Below are 13,054 nucleotides of genomic sequence, written 5' to 3'. Positions count from 1 at the left end.
CTTTTTCTTCTTAAATCTTGATAATGATAAATTTTAATGCTTTTGGAGAAGACCCATATTTTATATGCTATGAAATGTTACTGGCTAAAATGTATTTTCACACACATATTTGGTACTGCCTTTCAGAAGCAATGTTCCTCAATATCTACCTTTTCTATAAGCCATTATGTGAACCCCTAATCGTCATGTAAGTGCATATCACTGCATCAGCTTATGTTCATCCCTTTATATTCTTGTCTCTTCCATTCCTCTCTTAGTAATATCTTTGGGGCAGGGCCCTAATGTTTTTTGCTGTAAGTTTGTAAGTTTGACCTAAACTGAAAATACAACATGAACAATATTTAAGGGTGCAATCTTCATGCTTAAGTGCACTCCAATCCTAATATTAATATCAATGAAATTAAAGGCCCAATCCCATAGGGCTTGTCACCAGCACTTCAGCTCCACTGCCAGTGCTGGGCATTGTAAAAGTGCTGTATGGCACTCTGGCACTGGCAGTGAGCACACAGAGCCAGTGAAGAGGCCAGCACCAAGGGATGTATCACTGGAGCGAAGGGCAGAATGTATCCCCTCTGGGTGGTGGGAAGGATTACCGGGGTAAGAAGAGGGCAGGGAGGGAGCAGAACTGGATGGGTGGGTTGGACCTGGGAGGGGGGCTGGGGTGATGGCAGAGGCTGCAGCCATATCCCGAGCCACGGAGCCCTACACAGGCCTTCTTGGTTCTGCACAAGCTCAAGAGCTGGCGCAGCTCCAAGGAGACCCATTTTGACACAGTGTAAGAAAATATTCATTCCCTTATCCCGAGAAGACTCTAGCGGCTGCCCCAGCCCTGCAGGATACCTTGATGGCCATTCAGGTGCCACTGTACTTTGCAGCAGCGCTGGGGTATAGGATTGGGCTGCCCATGCAGTAATTAAGGAATATTAAAGTTAATGGTGTTGGAATTTTGATGCAATGTCACTAGCAGAACTCTGGAGGGCAGTGCTAGGTCCAGACACCCGAGACCTCTTCACCTGCCCCTCTATGGTTCTTGAGGGGTGTGTGGTCCTTAACGCTATTCCTGCCGTTTCTCCACACAATCTCTCTCTTCACAAACAGTGAAGGAGAAGGATGTGCTCTGTTAGGGCTCCGTGCCCGCCACACTTTCACCCAAAGAGAACAGCTCTAGGGTTCTCTGTTCCAAAGTAGAAGAGCCTCTGATCATGATCAGAAGAGGCATGTATACAACTATGAACTGTGACTAAAGTATTTCTTATGAAACCTTAACTAAGCCTCTGCTCCTGTAAATGTTTTATGGACAGCAACCAGCCAAGGTGGTGGAATTTCTTATGATAGGAAGGGGAAACTTTCGCTGATGACTCTGCTTTTCCTCCCTTCCTTCCAACAAATGGAATACCCTGCACATGCCTGATCTTGGCTAATCTCAAAAGCTAAGCAGGGTCAGGCCTGGTTAGTACTCGGATGGGAGACCACCTGGGAATACCGGGTGCTGTAGGCTTATACCATAGTCTTTCGAGACTGAAGGTTGCCAACCTATAGAACATTCAACTTTTTCAAGACTGCACTATATATACCTAAATCTTTTAATGTACAACTGCAGTGATTTAGTTCCTTCCCACACCCAAGAGACAAACTTCTTTAACTAAGGATGCGATACTATACAGATTTACCTGACAGTAAATCCCATTAAGTTCAGTGAGACATACTTCTGAGGAGACATGCATAAGATTGTGCTGCAAGACTGCCAACACATACACACTTTTGAACAATGCCCATTTTAGCAACTACAGGGGGCCCTTCTTATCCCCCTGCTCAGCATCAATTCTAATATCTGCGGATGCCAAGCCCAAGCCCACAGCTGGAAGGCCTCAGAGGACCTGCCAGATGCAACTGGAATTGCATCTTCTGAAGAGATCAGAAGGCCACTCAGATGCTTCTGAAAGGCACTTCTGGTTTACTGGCCTGGGCCCCCTGTAGATTTCATTATCCACGAAATTTGGTATCTGCAGGGAGTCCTGGAATGAATCCCCTGCAGATACCAAGGGTCCACTGTAGTGTATGTACACTTTTTACAGTTGAGCAAATAATCAAGTTGCAAATAAGATGGTATGCTTGGCACTTTAACCCTTACCTGATTGGGTCATGGATAGAGACTCATCAGACCAACTATAGGATACATCCTGGGATTTTGTAGGTAAATGCTGCTGCCCTCCAGTTCCTTTGGAGAACTCCTGCTTTGACAGTGATGCACTACTTTTGGAAAGAGACTATCCAAAGAGGAAAGAAAATAATCTGCTTGTAAACTCATCTTTTTAAAAAAAATCAATTATGCCGTATCTTACAAAATTATATACAGGCCCAGCCTATTTATACACAGATTTTTTTATACAAGGATTTGACTCAACATGAATGGCCACTGCAAATGAGAAGGAATGTGCTGATCCCTGGAGAAGGGAAAAAATGCATCCCTTTAAAATCAGTTTAAAAAACTGAACAGTCCTTTAACAATAGCCTCCTTAATGAGGGGGGGGGAAGCTGGTTGACAATCCATCAATCTTTCTCTCTCCAGCGGACCCCTCCCTTCCCCCTGGGCAAAAAGTGAAAGAAGTGAAGTGAAAGAAAGATACTTTGCATTGGTGAAGGGAGGGGTCGGAGTGAAGCCTTTCTAAGCACTTTGAGAGAGACTGATTGTTAGATTGTCGTCTTAATGACTCCATCTTAACATCACAAAGGTCAGCAAGGCTGTTTTTAAATCACTGGAGAAAAGAAACTTTGTTTTTTTAAATTGATTTGCTAACCTGCATTTTTTGCCACAGAACCACGTGAATAATGAGGCTCAACCTGCATATGGAAAGCATTATCTTGTCATAAATTTCTAGGTACAACAAGATATATTAAAAGTTTTACAAGAGTTTTGTTGGCATGTTTTTATTATAAAGGATTAATAAGAAATAGCCAAAGTTTTGCTTCAACTAGTACTTCATCAAGTCTACCTGATGTGTTCTAGACTGAATATAGAAAGTTCTAAAACAGGGATGTCAAACGTAAGAACCAAGGGACAGGTGTGGCTCACTGAAGCTTTTTATCTGGTCCTAGAGCTCTCAGCTGCTGAGCAGTACTGAGGTGGTGCTGCTGAAAGGCCGGCCTGCATGATTATTGGGCTCTCATGTAACTTGCATATTTTCTCTTCCATTATTTGCAGCTAATGCGTTCCTGAGTGAGGAAAAAAGTGCTTATTTCTGGTTATGACCTATTTAATGACATCATTTCCTGCCTAATGACATCACCTCTGGCCCTAAGCAGGAATCATGAATGCTATTTGGACCACTATATGAAATGGGTTTGACACCCCTGTTCTATAACAATAAGTAAGTAAGGAGAAAGAAAAAACAGATCTTGAAAAGCGGTGAGGAATGTAGAACAAAGGAAGATAGCAAAAAGGTGAGAAGAAAAGGGACAAAGAGCGCAATCCTAACCTGCGCTGGAGCAGGCAAGCCAAGAGGCATCCAATGCGGGACTGCAGCGAGCAGTGGCTGAGCCACGGGCAAGGGGAAGCTCTTCCCCTTACCCGAGGGTAAGGGCTGCGTGCCCCTATGGGTCTCCTTGGACCTGCGCCACCTCCAGAGGAGGTGAAGCCACTCCGCTCGCTCCGGGGACGGGGGTTAGGATCCAGCATAACCACCGGGTCCCAGCCCGGCCCCCGGCTCCCTGTGTGCCTGCCCCTCCCCCTGCCCAGTAACGCCCATGCCCCCCACACCTACATTTGCCGCTTATGTCCGTGCACTCACACTGACACAAGCGGCAGTGCAGGAGCTGTGGCTGCCTCCGTCGGCGCATCTGAATGCGCCGATGCAGCTCCCGCCTAAGGAGGCACAAACGTGCTTTACGGCATGTTTGTGACCCTCCAAGGCCACCTATAACTCCTGGTTAGGATTGCACCCAAAGATAGATTTGGAGAATTACAGAACGTGACAGCAAGTGTAGAAGGGCAGATGCTCAAAGTTGACAGCAAAGGGCAGCTGTCCATGTTACAGCCACCCTCTCAACCAACCTATTCTGACCAAATCATTCTTTCATGTTACACTTTCCTACTCACTATCCCCTTGCTGCTCTCCTTTCAATACTTGGCCCCAAACCTTATTCTTCTGTAGCACAAGAGTTTTATACACACCTAATAAAGATACAGCTGCTAAAAATGGTAAATGGAAGACACAGCAATGCTTCCCACTCCTGGTGCACATCATAGACTTAATCTTTGCGCCACATATGTCTGTGGTACTCCAGTAGAAAACATTTTGGCTGGTTTAAGGGCATATTTTGCATTTGTTGATACTATTTTATAGTTATACTAAACAACAGAGCTCAAGTTCCAGCATTAGTCTCAAATTCAGCAGGGCAAAAAAAATGTCTCAAGTCAAATTATCTTCCTGAAAGCTGCCTTAGAGCATTAACACGATTCCTGCAACTCTTATTATGTATGGCATATACAAAAGGTGGGCAATCTGTGGCCAGATACCTAAAATCCTGGATATCTGAGCTACTCTTTTTTAAAGTGAATTTCTAGTTCATGTGACTGTAGAAAAGAAAATATGACAAACAATTGTGCAAAAAGATCGAACGAAAGGCTGCAAGTAAGAAGCTTGAATGGCGTTTTCAATGTATGTACCATACCAACCAATGTTGATATGGTAAGGTTTTTATGTGGTAGGAGGGAGAAAAGAGGAACATACCTTTATACAAGATGGGCTAGAAGGCTAGAGCTATTTCAAGTATAGCTTAGAGTTAAAGTTGCCCCCAAAATTGCTATAAACATTTAAACCAAAAATTTATATTACATAAAGAAAAATCAACAGCCTTCAAGACAGAAAGGTGACTTAATTTCTACTGATCATCTAAGGCAGGGGTGTCCAAAGTTTTTGGCAGGAGGGCCACATCAGCTCTCTGACACTGTGTCAGGGGCCGGGGAAAAAAAGAAATAATTTACTTTTAAAATTTGAATAAATTTACATAAGTTTACATAAATGAATATATTAAAGATGAACTTATATGAATGAATTACGGTCTTGCAATAGCTCAAGGCCTATAAAAGGCCTTGCATAAAGCAAGGCTGGCCTTTCCTTTGCTGCCGCTACTGCATCACAGACATGAAACAGCAAGAAGTGGAGGGAGCCCTCATCCCACAGCTCATGTGAGAGGTCAAACAGTTGCCCTCACACTGCGAGCAGTTGTGTCAGGCCAGTGCAGGCTCCAACAAATCTCTGGAGGGCCAGAGGTTCATTGGAGACTGGGGACTTCCTGAGGGCCGCATTGAGAGGCCTCGAGGGCCGCATGTGGCCCCAGGGTCAGGGTTTGGGCACCCCTGATCTAAGGAAACATTTTGGCATTTCTTGTTTTTTTACTGACAATTCAAACACATTTTAGGATTGGCATGCATGTTGCTCAGCAGTTTTAAATGACGAGTGGTGTTCTCACTGCTGGACATTTTATTAATGCACTATTTTTTACTTTAGGTAAATGCCACTTATACTAAGAGTTGAAAGAATCATAAGGTTAATACTCTAAAAGAGCTTATAGGAAGAAAATTTCCTTTCAGACTTTTTTTTGCCTAGCTTATTGTTACATGCAGGATACAGGCACGGAGCACAATGCTCAAGCCAACAGCATGTAAAGGATGGTAAAAATGAAAACATAGTTTTAGCATTGCAATATGCAAGCTCACTCACCAGTTTTCCAGGAGAGGCAGCAGATGCTAGTTCCTGTGTATAGACCATTTCTTCAGTAAGCGTAGCATGATCTGGGCTTCCCAACTGCTCTTGATTCTCAGAGACCTTTGATGGGCCAGACTCAACAGCTAGGCTGCCCAGTTCTTCTGGGACAGAACTTTCGCTATTCAGGCGAGAACAAGGAGGCACTGAAGAGTCTTCTTCACTGGCTGTTTCTGAGATGAGATAGCGAAGTAATGTCAGACAAGCACGAACACCCACCACCTTCCACAAGGCTCTACAATCGGTCTATTTATTATCTCCCTACCCAAGGATGAGGGAGAAATCCAACTTTCTGAAACCCACATTAGGATCACATAAACCACTGGTTCCCAACCCGTGGACCACGGGTGGTCCAAGAGACCCTGAGAAGTGGTCTGCGAGGTCTCGGGGGGAAAAAATTGCTTTTGATCACTTCCAGCAATTCCATGGACCACCAGAGAGGGCAGAGAACGGATCACCTGCAGCTGGCAGCAAAAGCAGCAAACCACAAATGTTCTCTATAAATAATAAATCTCTAAGAAATTACAGGCAGCCTGCATTATTCATGGCTTTGATACCTGTGGATTTCTTCATCTGAGGGTCCCTGAACCCGTGGTGCTTGCTGACTTGGAGCCTCTGGAGGTGAGGGGAGCTGCATTCCTCTTGCCTCTGGAGGCTCTTCTGAAGCCTGCAGGACACTGTGCATGTCCACCCACGGCCTCTGCAGGCTTCAGAAGAGCCTCCAAACTGACTAGAGCTGAATTCCAGTCGGGTTCAGGGACTGGCTGTCGGTTTTGATTACCTTTATGCCTAATAAAGGTTTCTGAAATTGAAAAAAAAAACAGAACACCCATGGTTTTTCTTATCTGTGGGGGTTCCAGGAATGGAACCCCTGTGGATAATGAGGACCAACTATATTACTAATTTTAATGTATTTTTTGTGTGTAGGGGTGGGAGGTTGCACGACAATTCCAATTTTTGCTTCAGTGGTCCATGGTCTCCTAAAGGTTGGGAACCACTGACATAAACCTAAATCATAAATTGAAAATACAAACAATGAAATGTATCTGACAGCGATTTAAGTTAAGCATATTCATGTTTACTCAGAAGTCCCACTGTGTTCACGAAGGCTTAGGCCTATACAAGATTCCACTCTCAACACCATCATATAGTAAACATTTCATTACTTTTGCAGTTCTAGAGTACAACTTCTGTGTATAAAGATATGTTTCCTGAGGCATGCAATAATCATGGATGGACAAGTCCAGTGCGATTTGACTTGGGTCGAGTCATAAGTCTCAACCCCCTGCAACTTGACTTGAAAACGAGTCATAATGAGCGGACTTTCCAAGTCACCCAGAGCATTTTCGTGACTTGAAAAGACTCGAGTCACAAGTTGATCCCTTTAAAAAGTCAGCTGTGGAAAAATTGGGGTTGCTGCCAGGGTGTGTGTGTGTGTTGGAGTTCTCTTTAACCACTCCCCTGCTATCCCCATCCCATCTGCTATCCCCATCCCATCTGTAAACCAGGCAGGAGGGGGTGGGACGGACTGCAAGAGAGCAGGGACAGAACCAGCAAGTGGGAGGAGGGTCACATGCAGCAGCTGCAAGGCTTACCAGGACGACCCAATCCTTTGCAGCTCTACTCAGAAGTAGTCCCATTTGCTACTTATCTGTCCCATAAGTTTCACATATTCTGGAACTTTTTTGAGCTCAAGTACCTGCAGCATCATAGCAAAAGTATTTCCTACTGGTTTCAGTGGAACTCACTTCCAAATATGTGCACTTAGGATCACAGCCAAAGCCATTCTAACAGAAACTATACAAGATCAAAGCTATATCCAGACCCAGGACTACATGTGATTTTACCTCATAACATATTCTGAACATATCAGTTAACCTCTGACAGATAGTCATATGACACAGAACCATGACCACAAAGGATCAAAACCATTAGAATTGGACCAGGTCAACATTTCACTGAACTGGGGGTGAAACTCAAAGGAGCCAGAGAGCCACATTTCCCAACTAGTAAACTCCAAACTTCATGAGACAGGAACAATTATTCCCAGAAAAATGGCAGCACAGTACTTTCTGAATGTGAAGGTGTGTCCAAATGTGAAGCATTTGTGTCCAATGTTTTCACTTGATGCCCATTTATCATTTAGGTGGGCCCGACTCCACCATATAATCTTTGTGGGTTAAATTACCAAGCCTGAGGAGTGATGTGATACTGGGGTTGTAAAAGCATCTACTTTTAATAGTTTCTAAAGCCTGGTTAAAAATTGCCACTTGGATTCTTCCCAACTTTTTCATTTTCCTAGAAGAACAATTTTTTCCCCTCTAACACCAGAATATTAGATCATCAAATAAAAGCTGATTAGTAGCTGGATTAGGATGTTTAAAAAGGAAATACTATTTTGCGTATGGTGGAGGTGGGTCTGACTCCATCATAGAATCTCTGTGGGTTAAATTACCAGGCCTGAGAAGTGATGTAATACTGGGGGCATACTATCGTCCTCCAAACCAGAAACCGGAAGGGGACCTTGAAATGAGGAAACAGATAAGGGAGGTGTCAAGGAGGGACAGGGCTGTAACCATGGGGGACTTCAATTATCTTCATATCGACTGGGTCAGTTTGTGTTCTGGTCATGAAAGAGAGACCAGATTCTTTGACATGCTAAATGACTGTGCCTTAGAGGAGCTAGTCATGGAGCCCACCAGAGGGCAGGTGACTCCGGATTTAATATTGTGCAGTACTCAGGACCTGGTTAGAGATGCAAATGTTACTGAGTCATTGGGAAACAGTGACCATGCTGCAATCTGTTTTGACATGTATGTTGGGGGAAGAGTACCAGGCAAATCTGTCACAAAAACTCTTGACTTCCGACAAGCCAACTTCCCACAAATGAGGAGGCTGGTTAGAAGGAGGTTGAAAGGGAAGGTAAAAAGAGTCCCATCTCTCCAGAGTGCATGGAGGTTGCTTAAAACAACAGTAATAGAGGCCCAGCAGAAGTGTATACTGCAAAGGAAGAAGGGCTCGACTAAGTCCAGCAGGGTGCCCGCATGGCTAACGAGCCAAGTTAGAGAGGCCGAAAAGGGCAAGGAACATAAACTGTGGCAAAAAAAATGTAAGAAGGTGATACGGGAGGCCAAGAGAGACTGTTAGGAACAAATGCCAGTAACATTAAGGGGAATAATAAAAGCTTCCTCAAATATGTTAGAAGCAGGAAACTCACAAGAGAAGCAGTTGGCCCTCTGGATGGTGAGGGAGGGAAAGGGGAGTCAGGCAGATACCGCTGCCCAAATGGCCCCTCCTGACCAAGGAATTAAGTCAGATAGAGGTTGAAAGAGAAGATGTTTCAGACCTAATTGACAAATCAATGATCAATAAGTCACCGGGCCCTGATGGCATCCACCCAAGAGTTATTTAGGAACTGAAGAATGAAGTTGCTGATCTCTTGACTAAAATATGCAACTTGTCCCTCAAAACGGCCACGGTGCCAGAGGACTGGAGGATAGCAATTGTCACACCGATCTTTAAAAATGGAAGGAGAAGTGACCTGGGAAACTATAGGCAGGTCAACGTCAAAAATATTCCAGGTAAAATGGTGCAATGCCTCATCAAAGATAGAATCTCAAAACACACAGATGAACACACCTTGCTGAGGGAGAATCAGCATGGCTTCTGTAAGGGTAAGTCTTGCCTCACAAACCTTATAGAATTCTTTGAAAAGGTCAACAGGCATGTGGATGTGGGAGAACCCATGTGGACATTATATATCTGGACTTTCAGAAAGCGTTCAACACAGTCCCTCACCAAAGACTACTGAGAAAAGTAGGGAATTAGAGGGTAGGTCCTCTCATGAATTGGGAACTGGTTGAAGACCAGGAAAGAGCGTGGCTGTCAATGGACAATTTTAACAATGGAGAGAGGTGAAAAGCAGTGTGCCCCAAGAATCTGTCCTGGGACCAGTGCTTTTCAACTGTTCATAAATGACCTGGAGACAGGGTTGAGCAGTGAGGTGGCTAAGTTTGCAGACGACACTAAGCTTTTCTGAGTGATGAAGACCAGAAGCGATTGTGAGGAGCTTCAGAAGGAACTCTCCAAACTGGCAGAATGGGCAGCAAAATGGCAGAAGCGCTTCTAAGTAAATAAGTGTAAAGTCATGCACACTGGGGCAAAAAATCAAAACTTCACATATAGGCTAATGCAGGGCTTTTCAAACTGGGGCGTTGCAACGCCCCAGCCTGTGGGCCCTGGCCTCTGCCCCCTTAAGGGGTGGGAGCAGTCTTGAGGCAGGGAGGAGGCAGTGGCGCGATCCCTAGGATCGCGCCACTCAGGGGGCTACAGGGGCTCGGGAGCACTTACCCAAGCCTCCTACAGCCTCCCCAGGGTGCGGGGAGCCCGGTGCGAACCTTTGTTAGGGCTCCCCGCAGCAGTAAAAGTGGAGTGATTGCGCGCCACTTCCGCTTTAGCGGAGGCGGGGTGCGATCGTTCAGCTTTTACCTGAGTTCTAATGGCTAATGGGTTCTGAGCTGTCTGTGACAGATCAGGAGAGGGATCTTGGGGTGGTGGTGGATAGCTTGATGAGAGTGTCAACCCAATGTGCAGCAATAGTAAAGAATGCCAATTCTATGCTTGGGATCATTAGAAAAGGTATTGAGAATAAAATGGCTAATATTATAATGCCGTTGTACAAATCAATGGAAAGGCCACACCTGGAGTATTGTGTCCAGTTCTGGTCACCACATCTCAAAAAGGATATAGTGGAAATGGAAAAGGTGCAAAAGAGAGCGACCAAAATGATCACTGGGCTGGGGCGCCTTCCTTATGAGGAAAGGCGACAGTGTTTGGGTCTCTTCAGTCTAGAAAAGAGGCTCATGATTGAGACATACAAAATTATGCACAGGAACAATAGAGTGGATAGAGAGATGCTCTTTACCCTCTCACACAACACCAGAACCAGGGCACATCCACTAAAATTGAGTGTTGGGAGAGTTAGGACAGACAAAAGAAAATATTTCTTTACTCAGCATGTAGTTGGTCTGTGGAACTCCTTGCCACAGGATGTGGTGATGGCATTTGGCCTAAATGCCTTTAAAAGGGAATTGGACAAATTTCTGGAGGAAAAAATCCATCACGGGTTACAAGCCGTGATGTGTATGTGCAACCTCCTGATTTTAGAAATGGGTTATGTCAGAATGCCAGATGCAAGGGAGGGCACCAGGATGAGGTCTCTTGTTATCTGGTGTGCTCCCTGGGGCATTTGGTGGGCCACTGTGAGATACAGGAAGCTGGACTAGATGGGCCTATGGCCTGATCCAGCGGGGCTGTTCTCATGTTGTTATTATCATTTCCTCTGAGTTTCACTGACTGGACTACATAACCAGAAAGATAAACACACCCCTAGAAAGAGAAGTAGCGGAAAAAGTAGTATTTTAAAAAAGAGAAGTCACTGTCAAAATCTTCCTACTGCCGTGTCAAAACATTCCCATAACATCCCCCCAGAAATACCACCAATAGTTACACATAAACACAGGTATGAAGAGCAGCAGAGCAGAAGACAATACCAAGTAGCCTCCTTTCCAGGAAAAAAGTCAAACATGAGATCAAGAGCAATCATATAATACCTAAGAGCCTGGGTTGATAGTCTTCCCCCACAACTGGTTCTGTTCCAAAAACAGAGCGTGCCAAAGAATAATGTGTAATAGGCATAACTCATTGGTTAGTTAGGCCAGTGCTACTCAACATGGTGGTCCACAAGACATCAGCTGCCAATCTGTGCCAAGTTTCCAGGAAATAAACAATAGTAGTAATATGGCACAGATCCAGTACCAATCCTCGTAACATTAGAGACAATAAATTGCCAGTCCCTGGCATACTGGGGGGAAAAAAAGCGCTGGCCCACCACATCAGATAGTTTGAGAAGGACAGGGTTAGGCAGTCCGCCTCCTGGTGGTGGGGAAGCCATCTGCACATTGCATGCTCACACTGCAGAATCAATCACAATGGGTCTTGTCCTTCATAATTGGCATGCTGCCAAACAGGGCTCTAATTTATAAATATTCTTTCAATCTTTGTACCTTTCTGATCAGACTTCTGGTCTCCTGGCACCTTTTTGTTCGCTTTTGCTTTGAGCAGCTCTTTGTCCCAGGCAGCCAGTGCTTGTTTCTCTATCTGACGTATCTCTGCTTCTTCTGCATCTAGACGGCGCTTCCACTGCAGCAGTTCCTCAGCATGCTGACGCCGCTGCATCAGTTTTTGCTCCCGCTTAGTCAAGAACCTGGCAAACAGAACAGTGTGAAATTGGTCACCACTGCCCTCAATGGTAGGATACAAGATAGCCTATCCTCCATTAAGATGCTTGAGGTTAAGACAAATCATACAATGAAAGCATTTTTCAATTACCACCATGAATACAAACGCACTCCAAGTACCAAAATTCACCTGAGTCATAGCTAATGCTTCTCACTTCACAAAACTCTGCACATTTCCCCTTCTGTGAAAAAAAGAGGGAATCTGTGTAAAATAAGATTTTCCTTTTAAAAATGTTTTAATTTTTAATAGTGCTGTACTGTTCTTAATGCCAATCCCTGTCCTCATCCAGGCTCAACCTTCACCAGATCTCACAGAGATTATAAAATATCCAGATAACAGAATAAATTGTAGTCCACTGAGGTAACAGAGGTTTACATTCACCTCTGTTCCACACCCTGGTACAGAATTGAAAATCTATGACTAGCTATAGTTATGTGCTTCTGGCTGCACTTAGGTCCTTCTGTTCTTAATTAGAAGCCACATGACCTAAACCAGAGTAATGATAGACAATTCCCCTGGTGACTGGCACACTTCCAAGGAGACATTCACAACCTGATATGGCAACTGCATTACTACAAAAAGAGAGTTAATCACCTCCAAAATCAGAAAGATGAGTTTTAAATAATCAGCTCAGGAGGTCTTACTTACCAACAAGCATAATTTAGAAACTGTACATCAAGTTTTCCCTGCCTCCCAGAAAGCTGGTGTTTGGATGGTATGCACCCATCTCAATCCATCCAAATATTCATTCCACTGCCCCCAAGTTATAAGAGGCTAAACTTATAACTTATAAATTTCACCCAAATATGCCACAAACCATGAGAAAGAGGCTTTAAGAAGAGCATAGAACTGCAAAACAGTCAAGGTCCAATGGCAAAATTAGATAAGTTAGCATTATATAAACATGGTAGAAAAAAACTCAAGGCATTTGGTACTGAGGCAGCCAGAAAACCTAAAAGCACCTTTCCATTGTGGCAGGAATAGTAGTA

At 44.3% G+C, this 13,054-nt stretch overlaps 1 protein-coding gene across 2 annotated transcripts in view; it reads right to left on the bottom strand.

Moving 5' to 3' along the window:
- CEP350 (centrosomal protein 350) overlaps positions 1 to 13,054 on the bottom strand; it is a 126,273-nt gene that overhangs the window by 18,977 nt on the left and 94,242 nt on the right. For both annotated transcript variants that reach the window (XM_066624015.1, XM_066624016.1), the window contains 3 exons: positions 11,831 to 12,030; positions 5,724 to 5,938; positions 2,132 to 2,267 (listed from right to left, as the gene is read on the bottom strand). In XM_066624015.1, coding sequence (XP_066480112.1) covers positions 2,132 to 2,267; positions 5,724 to 5,938; positions 11,831 to 12,030 — 551 coding nt within the window. The remainder of the gene's footprint in view (positions 1 to 2,131; positions 2,268 to 5,723; positions 5,939 to 11,830; positions 12,031 to 13,054) is intronic.

This window comes from Tiliqua scincoides, chromosome 4 (assembly GCF_035046505.1).
Source record: "Tiliqua scincoides isolate rTilSci1 chromosome 4, rTilSci1.hap2, whole genome shotgun sequence".
In the NCBI taxonomy this organism is placed as follows: domain Eukaryota; kingdom Metazoa; phylum Chordata; class Lepidosauria; order Squamata; family Scincidae; genus Tiliqua; species Tiliqua scincoides.
This window is presented reverse-complemented; position numbering and strand designations above follow the sequence as displayed.